Genomic DNA, 15,546 nt, shown 5'->3' with positions numbered 1-15,546 from the left:
GCAATTTTCTTAGACATGCGGGGTTTTACCAAAGGTCTATTAGAGATTTTTCAAAAATTGCAAAGCCCTTATGCTCATTGCTGGAACAGAATCGAAAATTCTTCTTTGATGATGCATGCCTAGATGCTTTTATTCAGTTAAAAAAGAAGCTAGTGAATGCACCCATTGTCATTGCACCCATTTGGTATCAACTTTTTAAAGTTATGTGTGATACAAATGACTTTGTTGTGGGTGCGGTTCTAGGACAAAGAAAGGGAAAAATATTTCACACCATTAATTATCCTAGAAAAACAAGCTCAACTCAATTATACAACCAGAGAGAAAGAATTGCTGGCTGTAGTCTTTTCTTTCAACAAGTTTCATTCATATCTTTTCGGCACAAAGGTTACTATATTCACAGATCATTCGGCATTGAGATATCTCTTTGTACAAAAGATGTCAAACCAAGACTGATACGCTGGATATTACTGCTGCAAGAATTTGACATCGAGATAAAAGTTCGTAAGGATTCAGAGAATCAAGTTGTAGACCAATTGTCTCTGATTGGAAGTTGGCAGCGAAGATGGAAACATACTTCAAATTTTCGACGCATTTCCATATGAGAAGTTATTTGCTATAGATGCAACTCATTGGTATGCAGATTTTGTTAATTATCTAGTATGTGGAAAACTCCCATTGGGTGTCACAGGCCATAAAAAAGAAAGATTACTTCGTAACATTGTGACAGCCTTAAAATGACCCTAGTCGGAATGTGGTTTCGGGACCACAAAATCGAGGCATAAAAATAATTTAAAATTTATTTTTTGATGCCTATAATATGTGTTAACTCGTGTGTGACATTTTTGATGTTTTGATTTAGAGTTATAAATGTGAATTTCACTAGAAAGGACCTAGTAGTAAACTTTGGAAGTATGATGGGGAAATGTGTGATGACTAGTGGATCATGCATGCAAAAATGAGGGGTTTGCATGTCAAATTTCCCATATATCATAAGTAGTGGCTGGCCATGATGGGCTTATATGCACATAATATGTATTAATTATTAGTTAGTAGCTTATATTTTATAACATAAGTAAATAAAATAAGGAAAAGAGAAAAGAAACAAATGAGTCTTTCTCATGTTCTCTTCTTGGCCGATTCTAAGAGAGGAAGAGGAGGAGCCATTCGGCCATGGTAGGCCTTCATTAAGGTAAGAAACTCAAGCTAGTCCTTTAAAATCTTAGCATGGTTTTAAGCTAGATTCTAAGTCCCTTACTTAACCATGCCGAAATCTTTGAAATGGATGGTGATATGAACATTCGGCCATGGTAGAGGTTAAAGAAAAATGGTGGTAATGTTATATATTTTGATAAGTATGTTAAATGGTTTGAGATTTGAACTAGTCATCAAATCCTCTAGGTAGCCCATGTTAAGAATTTTGAATTTTGGGATGACTAGAACTTTCGGCCATGGTAGCTATTGAGGATTTAGGTTTGTGTTTCATGTTAAATTGGATGAATCTTGGTGTAAGGGTGTTTGAACTAAACTAATGATCAAATAGGTGCATAGATACAAAATGGAAAGAATCGGCCTAAGTGTTTTAGTCATTGACATATATATATATATGTTGCCGAATGTGTGCTTAAGGAATTGGTTAAGTACATTGTTGTTAAATGCTTGTTGCTAAGGAATTTTGAATGGGTTATAAATTGAGTTTAATGTTCGAGGGACATTGGTTTGGACACCTAGTGCCGAATGTGTTCAGACGCAACTTACCAAGTGCATAAATATGATAATGCTATGATGGTAGACTTAATTGGAATTCGGCATTGTAAGTGATGCCTTGGGCTCTTATGATGGTTAGGGACAAAATGTGTGTTGTGAGGAACGAAATGATGTCTATGAATTCTAAAATGCAAGGTATTAAGCTAGTCCTATTATTCGGTGGTGCATGAGTAGAGCACATGTATAATGCTTGAATAACTAGTCAATAAAGCTATTCGCGCCTAATTGTATAATATGAATGTATTTAATCGGATTGTTAAATTGATAAATTATTAAATAAGCTCTATTTGTTTGAATTAAGCTCAAGAGCTTAGAGGACCAAAGTTGGATAAGGGGAAGGAAAAAGTGATCGAATAGCCGTCGAAATCATTCGACAACATCCGAGGTAAGTCTTCAAGTAATGACCCTACTTGATTTATATTGAAATGATTTGTCATATTATGGCGGATAGCCGAATGTGTTATAAAGCCAATTGAAATCATGCTCTTTGTGTGTGGCTATTGAGCCGAAATTGGAAAGGTTTGATAAATGATTTGTGTTTGAGCCTTAGTAACGGAAATGAAATATGGATGTGTCATGAATATTGATATATGTGTGCATGAGCATTTGAATGATATCCGGGCTAAGCCCCGAAGGCATTTGTGCGAGTTGTTATATCCGGGCTAAGACCCGAAGGCATTTGTGCGAGTTGTTATATCCGGGCTAAGACCCGAAGGCATTTGTGCGAGTTGTTATATCCGGGCTAAGACCCGAAGGCATTTGTGCGAGTTGCTATGTCCGGGCTAAGACCCGAAGGCATTTGTGCATGTGGTTATATTCGGGATTTCTATGTCCGGGTTAAGACCCGAAGGAAATTGGGCGTGTGGTTATATCCGGCTAAATCCCGAAGAAACTTGGGTTTGAAGGTGAGCGATTTGTGCTATAATAATTTTAATTAATACGCTTGAAAAACCCAAACGATAAGGTATATTTGCATGTGCATCGGAAAAGTTGATTCATTTTAAATAGTATTCGTTCAATCGACTAACGAACTTTCGGCTCTTAGATAGGTTGATACCTTGTGTGTGTATATGTTGATGAAGTGTGAGGTAAGTATGATTATGAGAATGTGTATTAATAAAGTGATTCATTTAGCTATGTGAATGTAATACTTTAGTCAAAGCTGATTTCATTACTTGAGACTTACTAAGCATTAAAATGCTTACCCCGCTGCTTTGGCTCTGTTTTATAGATTTTGCTCGTTAGCTATCGGATTCGGGATCATCAAGTCGAAGTCATCCACACTATCAAAGCCTTTTGGTACTCTTTTAATTGAACTCTGGATATGGCATGTATAGGACTACCCTTTGTTGTTTTTCAAGTACTTTTTGGGATGTATGTGTGACCATGCGAAAATGGCTCGTAGAAGTGGAGTATGGCATTAGACCATTTGTGTTTATGTATATATATATGGTTTCATGATGTGACTATGGACTGGAATGGAAGTGTTGGGCAAATGATCAGCCATTGGAATGGCTAAATATGATAATATGTGGACCTATGTATGACAAAACTCTAGTTGGTCCATGGAAACCACGAAATAGGTAAAGTTTACCTTGAAAACAGATGCTGACAGCAGCAGTGGTGTGGATTTGAAAAATCACTAAAATTTGTAGGAATGGAATTAAATAGTGAATAAATTATGTAATCTAACCTTGATGAATCTATTTTCATATAAAAGTAACGAAACGATCATATGAACAGTATATTAAGAGACATTAAAGTTCTCGTGAAACAGGGCCAGAACGGTTTCTGGATCCCCTATTTCGACTTTGAAAATTTACCATAAATTATCCAGAGACAATTAGAAGTCATGCCTTATATTTATAGATTTCCCTTTGAGTCTAATTTCATTAGAAACAAACGGCATGAGTATTGAAGCTCTGTACAAGGAGATATCCAAGTCGTAATACATGACGGTCAGAGTGGTCGAACCCAGAATCAGGGGAGACTTTAACTAATAAACTGTACCAATTGGCCCAACCAAAAATTCTAGAAATAAATCCACAGATGGATATATGAGTCTAATTTCAGGGAAAATTTACGGAATCAGTTTTCGAGTTTTGGAACTTGAGATATGATTTTTAAGGCGACAGTGACGCAGTTAGCTAGCCTGTCTGGAAATTTTTTTTTTTAAATGGACTGTGAAAACAAAGTAATCAAGTCTGTTAGCACCTCGCGTTCGACTCCGGCAACGGTATCGGGTACGGGGTGTTACAATAAATTGGGTATCGAGCTACGGTTTAGTCGATTCTAGGACTACCGTAATACGTTTGGGTCTAGCTATACATGCCATTATGTGATTAATTGATAGTGTGGTGATTTCTGACATTTGAGTTTGTGTTTATTTATAGTAATGGATCCCGATCCCAACTGAGCGATAGCTGATGATGTGGAGAGTGTGGCGCCTGCTCCCGCACAAGGGACAACGCCGACGGACTCTCAACCTATTGCTAGCAATCCGAATGATGAGGCTAGGCAAGCTTTTTATAGCGTGATGAATGATTGGCTCAACCAATACATTCGAACTAATACGACTGTTCCACAACCTCCATTCCCAACAAACACAACCCCCGCACCTACAATGCCTTCGGTAACTGACCAAATAAGGTCAAATAAGCCCCCAGTTAATAGAATCTGAAAACACGGGGCTACTGAATTTAAGGCTATGGATAGTGATGATGCCGAGCAAGCTGAATTTTGTTTGGACAACACTATTCGGGTACTCGATGAACTATCTTGCACACCCGATGAATGCCTAAAGTGTACTATCTTCTTGTTGTGCGATTACGCCTACTATTGGTGGAGTACTCGACTCACAGCCCCGAGAGCAAGTAACTTGGGAGTTCTTCCAAACCGAGTTTGAAAGAAGTATATCATCGAGATTCATTGACCAAAACGGAAGGAATTTCTTGAACTCAAACAAGGTTCCATGTCGGTTACCGATTATGAACAAAATTTGTGAGGCTTAGCCAGATGCATGCGAGAATGCATTTCCTCGAAGCCGTAATGTGTAAATGTTTGAGGATGGACTAAATGATGATATAAAGTCTGTATGTTGGCATCTTGGAAATCTGAGAATTTGTAGTACTTGTTGAGCGAGCTTGCAAGGCCGAGGAGCTCAGTATGGAGAAAAGAAAAGCTGAGGTGGGAGCAAGGGAGTTTCGTAAAAGGTCTTCGAGGAAGCCCTTCCCACAGTCATCGAAGAAATTTAGAGATGGCTTGGGCCGGTCTAGGGACACTTCGGGCTTTTTTAGACGAGATCGCGATCGACCCCCTGTGAGCACACGAGTCACTTCGATCGCCAGTGTTGGAAATGATCGTCGAGATAGAACAGAGTGCCGAGATTGTGGCAAATGGCATTCGGAAGTTGTAGATTCCATGACCGCTCTGTTACAAGTGCGGATCAGTGACCACTTCATTAAAGATTGCCCGAGGTTGCACGAGCAGAATGTAAATCGAGTGGGAAACCGGTGCTACCAACGCCGAGGTAGACCATCTAGAAATACGGGCAATGCTAGTGGTGATCGAGAGGATCTAGAGATGCTACGACCAGATCCGAGGCTCGCGCTCCTGCTAGGGCTTATGCTATACGCGCACGCGAGGATGCTTCCTCGCCAAATGTTATTACCGGTACTTTCACTCTCTTTGATACTAATGTGATTGCTTTGATTGACCCTGGTTCTACTCATTCTTATATATGCGAAACCTTAGCATCCAGTAAGACTTTACCTATTGAGTCTACTGAGTTCGTAATTCGGGTGTCAAATCCCTTGGGTCGTCACGTGCTTGTCGACAAAGTGTGTAAGACATGCCCCCTAGTAATTTGAGGTTCCTGTTTTTCGGCGGACTTGATGCTTTTGCCGTTCAATGAATTTGATGTTATTCTTGGTTTGGATTGGTTGACCGTGCATGATGCGGTTGTGAATTACAAAAGCAAGACTATTGATTTGAGGTGCGCAAATAACGAGATGATCCGAGTTGAGTCTACGGACTTAAAGGGGTTGCCAGCTGTAATATCATCAATGTTGGCCCAAAAATATGTAAGAAAGGGGTGCGAAGCATACCTTACGTATGTACTTGATGATAAGGAGTTAGAAATAAAACCCGAATCAGTGCCGGTGGTTTGTGAATACCCGGATGTTTTTCCCGAAGAATTACCGGGTTTGCCACCTGTTTGGGAGATAGAGTTTGGTATTGAGCTTGTACCTGGGACTACGCCGATTTCGATAGCTCCGTATCGTATGGCACCAACCGAGTTAAAAGAGTTGAAAGCTCAGTTGCAAGAATTGACGGATAGAGGTTTCGCTCGACCAAGTTTCTCACCTTGAGGTGCACCAAGATTGTTTGTGAAAAGAAGGACGGAACCATGAGGTTGTGCATTGACTATCGTCAGATGAATAAAGTGACGATAAAGAATAAATATCCGTTACAGCGTATTGATGATTTGTTTGATCAACTAAAGGGAGCCTCGGTGTTTTCAAAGATAGATTTGAGATCGGGTTATTATCGATTCTGAATTCGAGATTGGATATACCCAAAAGCGCTTTCGAGCGAGATACGGCCACTACGAGTTTTTAGTGATGCCGTTTGGGCTCACTAATGCCCTGCGGTATTTATGGATTTGATGAATCGGATCTTCAAACAAGATTTGGGCGGTTCGTAGTTGTGTTCATTGATGACATCTTGGTCTATTTAAGAGATGAGACCGAACATCTTGAACACCGAGATTAGTGTTGCAAATTTTACGGATAAGCGGTTATATGCTAAGTTCAAGAAGTGTGAGTTCGGTTAAGAGAGGTTAGCTTCTTGGGTCATGTGGTATCTGCATCGGTATTCGAGTTGACCGAGCAAAATTTCGACCATACTTAAGCTGGAAGCCTCAGAAATATTCTCGAGGTTCGAGCTTTTTGGGGCTTGCGGTTACTACCGACGGTTTGTAAAAGGTTTATCGATGATAGCCACACCCATGACGAAGCTACTTCAAAAGAGGTTAAGTTCGAATGGACGGAAAAATGTCGAAAAGTTTTGATCAACGAAAACTTATTTGTGGAAGCTCAATTTTAGTGCAGCCGAATCGTGCAAAGAGTTTGTCATCTATAGTGACGCCTCCCTACTTGGGTTAGGTTGCGTATTGATGCAAGAAGGTCGAGTTGTGGCCTATGCGTCGAGACAATTAAAGCCACATGAGAAAAATTATCCGACCCATGATCTCGAATTAGCTGCCATCGTATTCGCCTTGAAAATATGGCAACATTACTTATTTGGTGAGAAGTGCCATGTACTTTCGGATCACAAAAGTCTCAAATATTTGATGACTCAAAGAGACTTGAATCTGCGACAAAGACGTTGGCTCGAGTTGTTAAAAGATTATGAGCTTGTCATTGATTATCACCCGGGAAAGGCTAATGTGGTTGCGGACGCCTTAAGCCGGAAATCACTGTTTGCTTTACGGGCGATGAATGTACACTTGTCTATTCTACCCGACAATGTGTTAGTAGCCGAATTAAAGGCCAAACCATTATTGATTCATCAAATTCGTGAAGCTCAGAAAGTCGACGATGAGTTGGTTGCAAAATGGGCTGAATGTGTTCCGAATGTGGAATCGGAGTTTCAAATTGATGATGACGATTGTTTGAGGTACAGAAATCGGTTTGTGTTCCAAGAAATTCAGAACTCATTTCGATGATTCTGAACGAAGCTCATTGTAGCCGAATGTCAATTCACCCGGGGAGTACGAAAATGTACAACGATCTGAGACGTCAGTTTTGGTGGCATGGTATGAAACGAGACATTTTCGATTTTGTTTCGAAGTGTTTAATATGCCAGCAAGTAAAGGCGGAACATCAAGTGCCTACGGGTTTACTTCAGTCGATCATGATACCTGAATGGAAATGGGAACGAGTCACGATAGATTTTGTATCTGGGTTACCAATGTCGGCAAGTAAGAAAGATGCAATTTGGGTCGTTGTCGATAGACTGACTAAGTCGGCTCACTTTATCCCCGTACGCACGGATTTTTCATTGGATAAACAAGCTGAATTGTATGTTTCTCAGATTGTGAGATTACACGGGGTACCGATTTCTATTGCGTCGGATAGAGATCCGAGATTCACCTCGCGATTTTGGAAGAAATTGCAAGAAGCTTTGGGTACCAAACTGCATTTTAGCACTGCTTTTCATCCCCAAACCGATGGTCAATCTGAGCGAATAATTCAGATACTCGAGGATATGTTGAGATGTTGCATCCTTGAGTTTAGTGGCTCATGGGAACGGTATTTACCTTTGATTGAATTCGCCTACAATAATAGTTTTCAATCAAGTATTAAGATGGCACCTTACGAGGCTTTGTACGGGCGTAAATGCCGTACACCATTGTTTTGGACCGAGCTCGGTGAAAGTAAAATTTTCGGAGTGGATTTGATTAAAGATGCTGAACAGAAAGTAAAAGTAATCCATGAAAGTCTGAAGATAGCCTCCGATCGTCAGAAGTCGTACGCGGATCTGAAACGAAAAGACATTGAGTATCAGGTGGGAGATAAAGTGTTCCTTAAAGTTTCGCCTTGGAAAAAGATACTCAGATTTGGCCGTAAAGGCAAATTGAGTCCGAGCTTCATCGGGCCATATGAAGTATCCGAACGAGTCGGTTCAGTTGCGTATCGTTTGATTTTGCCCCCTGAACTCGAAAAGATTCACGACGTCTTTCATGTTTCGATTCTTCGACGTTATAGATCTGATCCGTTGCACGTAATTAGTCCATCAGAGGTTGAAATCCAAGCCAATATGAGTTATGAAGAAGAACCGATTCGTATCCTAGCACGTGAAGTGAAAGAGTTGCAAAACAAAAGGGTTCCTCTAGTGAAAGTGTTATGGCTCAAACAGGGATAGAAAAAGCTACTTGGGAACCCGAGAACTCTATGAAAGAGCGATACCCAAACCTATTTACCGGTAAGATTTTCGGGGACGAAAATTTCTAAAGTGGGGGAGAGTTGTGACAGCCTTAAAATGACCCTAGTCGGAATGTGGTTTCGGGACCACAAAACCGAGGCATAAAAATAATTTAAAATTTATTTTTTGATGCCTATAATATGTGTTAACTCGTGTGTGACATTTTTGATGTTTTGATTTAGAGTTATAAATGTGAATTTCACTAGAAAGGACCTAGTAGTAAACTTTGGAAGTATGATGGGGAAATGTGTGATAACTAGTGGATCATGCATGCAAAAATGAGGGGTTTGCATGTCAAATTTCCCATATATCATAAGTAGTGGCCAGCCATGATGGGCTTATATGCACATAATATGTATTAATTATTAGTTAGTAGCTTATATTTTATAACATAAGTAAATAAAATAAGGAAAGAGAAAAGAAACAAAGGAGTCTTTCCCATGTTTTCTTCTTGGCGATTCTAAGAGAGGAAGAGGAGGAGCCATTCGGCCATGGTAGGCCTTCATTAAGGTAAGAAACTCAAGCTAGTCCTTTAAAATCTTAGCATGGTTTTAAGCTAGATTCTAAGTCCCTTACTTAACCATGCCGAAATCTTTGAAATGGATGGTGATATGAACATTCGGCCATGGTAGAGGTTAAAGAAAAATGGTGGTAATGTTATATATTTTGATAAGTATGTTAAATGGTTTGAGATTTGAACTAGTCATCAAATCCTCTAGGTAGCCCATGTTAAGAATTTTGAATTTTGGGATGACTAGAACTTTCTACCATGGTAGCTATTGAGGATTTAGGTTTGTGTTTCATGTTAAATTGGATGAATCTTGGTGTAAGGGTGTTTGAACTAAACTAATGATCAAATAGGTGCATAGATACAAAATGGAAAGAATCGGCCTAAGTGTTTTAGTCATTGACATATATATATATATGTTGCCGAATGTGTGCTTAAGGAATTGGTTAAGTACATTGTTGTTAAATGCTTGTTGCTAAGGAATTTTGAATGGGTTATAAATTGAGTTTAATGTTCGAGGAACATTGGTTTGGACACCTAGTGCCGAATGTGTTCAGCATTTAACTTACCAAGTGCATAAATATGATAATGCTATGACGGTAGACTTAATTGGAATTCGGCATTGTAAGTGATGCCTTGGGCTCTTATGATGGTTAGGGACAAAATGTGTGTTGTGAGGAACGAAATGATGTCTATGAATTCGAAAATGCAAGGTATTAAGCTAGTCCTATTATTCGGTGGTGCATGAGTAGAGCACATGTATAATGCTTGAATAACTAGTCAATAAAGCTATTCGCGCCTAATTGTATAATATGAATGTATTTAATCGGATTGTTAAATTGATAAATTATTAAATAAGCTCTATTTGTTTGAATTAAGCTCAAGAGCTTAAAGGACCAAAGTTGTATAAGGGGAAGGAAAAGGTGATCGAATAGCCGTCGAAATCATTCGACAACATCCGAGGTAAGTCTTCAAGTAATGACCCTACTTGATTTATGTTGAAATGATTTGTCATATTATGGCGGATAGCCGAATGTGCATAGAGCCTATGTTATAAAGCCAATTGAAATCATGCTTTTGTGTGTGGCTATTGAGCGAAATTGGAAAGGTTTGATAAATGATTTGTGTTTGAGCCTTAGTAATGTAAATGAAATATGGATGTGTCATGAATATTGATATATGTGTGCATGAGCATTTGAATGATATCCGGTAAGCCTCAAGGCATTTGTGCGAAGTTGTTATATCCGGGTTAAGACCGAAGGCATTTGTGCGAGTTGTTATATCCGGGCTAAGACCCGAAGGCATTTGTGCGAGTTGTTATATCCGAGCTAAGACCCGAAGGCATTTGTGCAAGTTGTTATATCCGGGCTAAGACCCGAAGGCATTTGTGCGAGTTGCTATGTCCGGGCTAAGACCCGAAGGCATTTGTGCATGTGGTTATATTCGGGATTTCTATGTCCGGGTTAAGACCCGAGGGCAATTGGGCGTGTGGTTATATCCGGCTAAATCCCGAAGAAACTTGGGTTTGAAGGTGAGCGATTTGTGCTATAATAATTTTAATTAATACGCTCGAAAAACCCAAACGATAAGGTATGTTTGCATGTGCATCGGAAAAGTTGATTCGTTTTAAATAGTATTCGTTCAATCGACTAACGAACTTTCGGCTCTTAGATAGGTTGATACCTTGTGTGTGTATATGTTGATGAAGTGTGAAGTAAGTATGATTATGAGAATGTGTATTAATAAAGTGATTCATTTAGCTATGTGAATGTAATACTTTAGTCAAAGCTGATTTCATTACTTGAGACTTACTAAGCATTAAAATGCTTACCCGTTGCTTTGGCTCTCTGTTTTATAGATTTTTGCTCGTTAGCTATCGGATTCGGGATCATCAAGTCAAGTCATCCACACTATCAAAGCCCTTTTGGTACTCTTTTAGTTGAACTCTGGATATGGCATGTATAGGACTACCCTTTGTTGTTTTTCAAGTACTTTTTGGGATGTATGTGTGTACAGCCATGCGAAAATGGCTCGTAGAAGTGGAGTATGGCATTAGACCATTTGTGTTTATGTATATATATATGGTTTCATGATGTGACTATGGACTGGAATGGAAGTGTTGGGCAAATGATCAGCCATTGGAATGGCTAAATATGATCATATGTGGACCTATGTATGACAAAACTCTAGTTGGTCCATGGAAACCACGAAATAGGTAAAGTTTACCTTGAAAACAGATGCTGACAGCAGCAGTGGTGTGGATTTGAAAAATCACTAAAATTTGTAGGAATGGAATTAAATAGTGAATAAATTATGTAATCGAATCTTGATGAATCTATTTTCATATGAAAGTAACGAAACGATCATATGAACAGTATATTAAGAGACATTAAAGTTCTCGTGAAATAGGGCCAGAACGGTTTCTGGATCCCCTGTTTTGACTTTGAAAATTTACCATAAATTATCCAGAGACAATTAGAAGTCATGCCTTATATTTATAGATTTCCCTTTGAGTCTAGTTTCATTATAAACAAACGGCATGAGTATTGAGGCTCTGTACAGGGAGATATCCAAGTCGTAATACATGAAGGTCAGAGTAGTCGAACCCAGAATCAGGGGAGACTTTAACTAATAAACTGTACCAATTGGCCAGACCAAAAATTCTATAAATAAATCCACAGATGGATATATAAGTCTAATTTCAGGGAAAATTTACGGAATCAGTTTTTGAGTTTTGGAACTTGAGATATGATTTTTAAGGCGACAGTGACGCAGTTAGCCAGCCTGTCTGAAAAATTTTTTTTTAAATGGACTGTGAAAACAAAGTAATCAAGTCTGTTAGCACCTCGCGTTCGACTCCGGCAACGGTATCGGGTACGGGGTGTTACAAACATAGTGAAGTATCATTGGAACTAGCCATATTTATTCAAGGTATGCAATGACAATATCATTCGACGTTGTGTTCCGGAAGAGGAGATGCTTTCAGTCCGGAAGCATTATCATGATGCTCCTTATAGAGGTCATTTTAGTGGTATGAGAACCGCGGCTAAAGTTCTCCAATCAGGATTCTACTAGCTGACATTATTCAAAGGCACCTACAATTTTGTGAATCAATACAATAGGTGTCAGTGCACTGTTCTATATCCCAACGTAATAAAATGTTGTAGCAACCAATAATGGAGGTTAAATTATTTGATGTTTAGGGTATGGATTTTATGGGATCATTTCTGAGCTCATTTTGAAATCTTTATATATTAGTAGTTGTTGACAATGTCTCGAAGTGGGTTGAAGTTGTTGCAGTCCCAAAGGATGATGCAAATACAATGCCAAAATTTTTTCACAAGCATATACTCACCCGTTTTGGCACACCAAAGGCATTGATTAGTAATCAGGGTACACACTTTCATTGCAACCATGTCGCGACCACACTGAAGAGATATGGAGTTAATCATAGAATGACTACTACTTATCATCTGCAAACCAATAGACAAGCTGATGTATCGAATCGACAAATTAAGAACATTCTTGAGAAGGTTGTAAAACCTTTGAGGAAAGATTGGTCTTTTCGATTGGATGATGCTTTATGGGCATTGCAAATAGCATACAAAGCTTCATTAAGGATGTCATCGTATCAATTGGTTTTTGGGAAAGCATGTCACTTTCCAGTCAGATTGGAACACAAAGTAATGTGGGCAATTAAGCAAGTGAACATGGACTATGAAGCGACTGGAAAGAAAAGACTATTGGATATCACTGAACTAGAGGAGATTAGGAGAAATGCTTATAAAAATGATGCAATTTACAAGGAAAAGACCAAACGATGGCATGACAAGATTATTTTATAGCGATAATTTATTGCAGGTCAACAGGTTTTATTATTCAATTCTCGACTCAAATTGCACCAAGGTAAATTGCATTCACGTTGGTCTAGACCTTTTGAAGTTGTCGTCGTATTTCCTCATGATGTAGTCACAATTCGAGATTTACGTGATGGACACCAGTTCAAAGTAAACGGATAGAGGCTGAAACACTATTTTGGCAACAATGATCAAAAGCAGGTAGAGACCATTAAATTGGTCGAAAAGTTTTAATTTTTAATTAGTACTCTATGATTTTAGTTTATTTTATTTTTGTTTTTTTAAAGTTTGTTTTCCTTTCTTTTTGCAGAATAAATTAGCTACCTTTGTCGACACATTAAACTTCTGCTATCGGCGTATTCCATAAGTCTGTACTACCATTTATATCCCATCAGAATTTAAGGAAATTCAAATTCCACCGTTGGATCAAAACTCAATCAACTGTTTGATCCCTCTAACCGGGTACAATTTTTATTGGACACAACTCTTCCCGTCAGCCTTATATCTCTCCACAAAACAACACGCCTCTCTATTTTCCTCTTTCACTCATTATAAATCCACTCTCCTGTAGTGACTATAACATATTCAAGCAACCATTTTTATTTCTTTTCTCTTCTCAAGACCATATTTTTTTAACTTTAAATCATTATCTTTTTAACTTTAAATCATTCTCCCTCAACAAAATATGGCCAAAACAAGAGGCTTGGTTAAGAAAGCTACCAAATCTACTAGAGAACATGCGTCCTCTGCTACCACAGTCCGTGAATCGAAATCCCCTAGGCCAGTACAGAAAAATGAGCCAGTAATCTTCTTGAATAAAGAGGCAAAGGAATGATTTCAGGACAACATGTTGAAGCGAAACTTCCATCCCGAACAGGGCATTTCCATTTCTCTAAAACCATTTCAAAGTTAAAGTGGGAAAGTTTTTGCACCCATCCCGACAGCTACTCTCCTTCATTGGTACGTGAGTTCTATGCTAATCTCTATGATCATGAGTTAGAGTTCATTTTCATTTGAGAAGGTTTAATACCATGGGATGTTGAAAAAATCAACAAGCTTTACAACACCAAGGTCGATGTCAACAAACACTCAGAGTTTATTAATGACATCACAGATGAAAAACCAGACCTGTTGATGAGAGACTTGTGTGTCGAGGGAGTAGTACGGACAGGTTCCAATCAAAAGAATGACACAATGCACCATCACTTTCTGATGCTGCAAGGCAAAATTTGGTTTCATTTTGTCAAATGTAGTCTCAAACCCTCCACTCACAGCACCACAGTCACCCTAGACAGAATGTGTCTGATACATTCTATTTTCAAGGGTAGAAAAATTGATGTAGGTGCAATATTTCACCATGAAATAGCTGATTGCACCTAAGGCAGACTGGGATCTTGGTTTTCCCATCACTGGAGATGTTATTGTGTCAACATAAAGGAATCGTGCCCCATGCTGGCGAGGAAATCTTGGAAAATAAGGGTTCAATCAATGAAGTCTTCATAGAAAATATGACTCGTGGCAAGGACACGCTAATACTAAAGAAAGTAGAAACCAGTAAGATAAGAAAGGGCAAAGCCAATGCCGACAGCAAAGGAATAAACCTAAATGTAGAGACACCATTATGGCACAAACTGAAGGATGTCAAAAAAAATGGTAAATTCCATCAACAATAGGCAGATTAGGCTTGTAGCTATAATAGAAGATATGGAGAAATCCCAGAATATGTTTTATGCTTATACCAGAGCCTGGAACAGTCCTATTATAGCCACTTTGTGCTACTGACCCCATCCCCACAACTGGAATTCCCAATGTTTCCACCAGTCATTCACAATTATAACCTCTCTTCCTCAGATAACGACTTAAAAGACCAAGATAGATCGATGGCATCCCCACCCATTGTGCAAGTCTCTGGTAAAGAGAAAAAAGAGGAATCCAGGGACATTGATGAATGCCTGCGAAATATTGATAGCTTGTTAGAGGGTGGTATTTTTTCTAATCAAGAGGACACTATTTTTGATAAGGAAGTTACTGCTGCAAAAGAGGAAGTTGTTGCTAAAGAAGAAGAATTTACTGAAAATAAGAAAGTTGTTACTGAAGAAGAAGAAGTTACTGAAAATAAGAAAGAAAAAGAAGAAGAAGATTATGTTGAAAAGACTGTCACTGCATCCGAGTCTATGGGTGCAAATATTGATAATTTGGAGTGAGCTAAAGTGAAACCGGCGAAAGTTACTAAGGTAACCAGCGAGGAGTAATGCAATTCATTGGCAACAGTGGTCTACACTGGACCACTCCGGATGGCCTCTCCTACATAGGAAGTAGTCAATGATGCCGGGGTAGATTTGATAACTGAGGAGCAATCTGAAGATTGTACAAAGCCCAAAGAAAAGAAAAGAAAGTGCTCCAAGGATAAAAGATGACAGAAGGAGGAGA

General features: G+C 38.9%; 1 protein-coding gene across 1 annotated transcript; it reads left to right on the top strand.

The window, feature by feature from the left end:
- Positions 1-12,714: 12,714 nt before the first annotated feature.
- Positions 12,715-13,104, top strand: LOC108468701 (uncharacterized). The gene has a single exon (XM_017769570.1). It carries the CDS (start codon positions 12,715-12,717, stop codon positions 13,102-13,104), a length of 390 nt encoding a protein of 129 aa, XP_017625059.1.
- The last annotated feature ends 2,442 nt before the right edge of the window (positions 13,105-15,546 follow it).

The sequence above is a fragment of the Gossypium arboreum genome, chromosome 11, assembly GCF_025698485.1.
Source record: "Gossypium arboreum isolate Shixiya-1 chromosome 11, ASM2569848v2, whole genome shotgun sequence".
Classification (NCBI taxonomy): Eukaryota; Viridiplantae; Streptophyta; class Magnoliopsida; order Malvales; family Malvaceae; genus Gossypium; species Gossypium arboreum.
Note: the sequence above shows the minus strand (reverse complement) of the source record. Positions and strands in the feature narration are given on the sequence as shown.

Bases quoted from the DNA above. Each gene is read 5' to 3' on its own strand.
- LOC108468701 (XM_017769570.1), top strand. From the start codon at position 12,715: ATGACTACTACTTATCATCTGCAAACCAATAGACAAGCTGATGTATCG.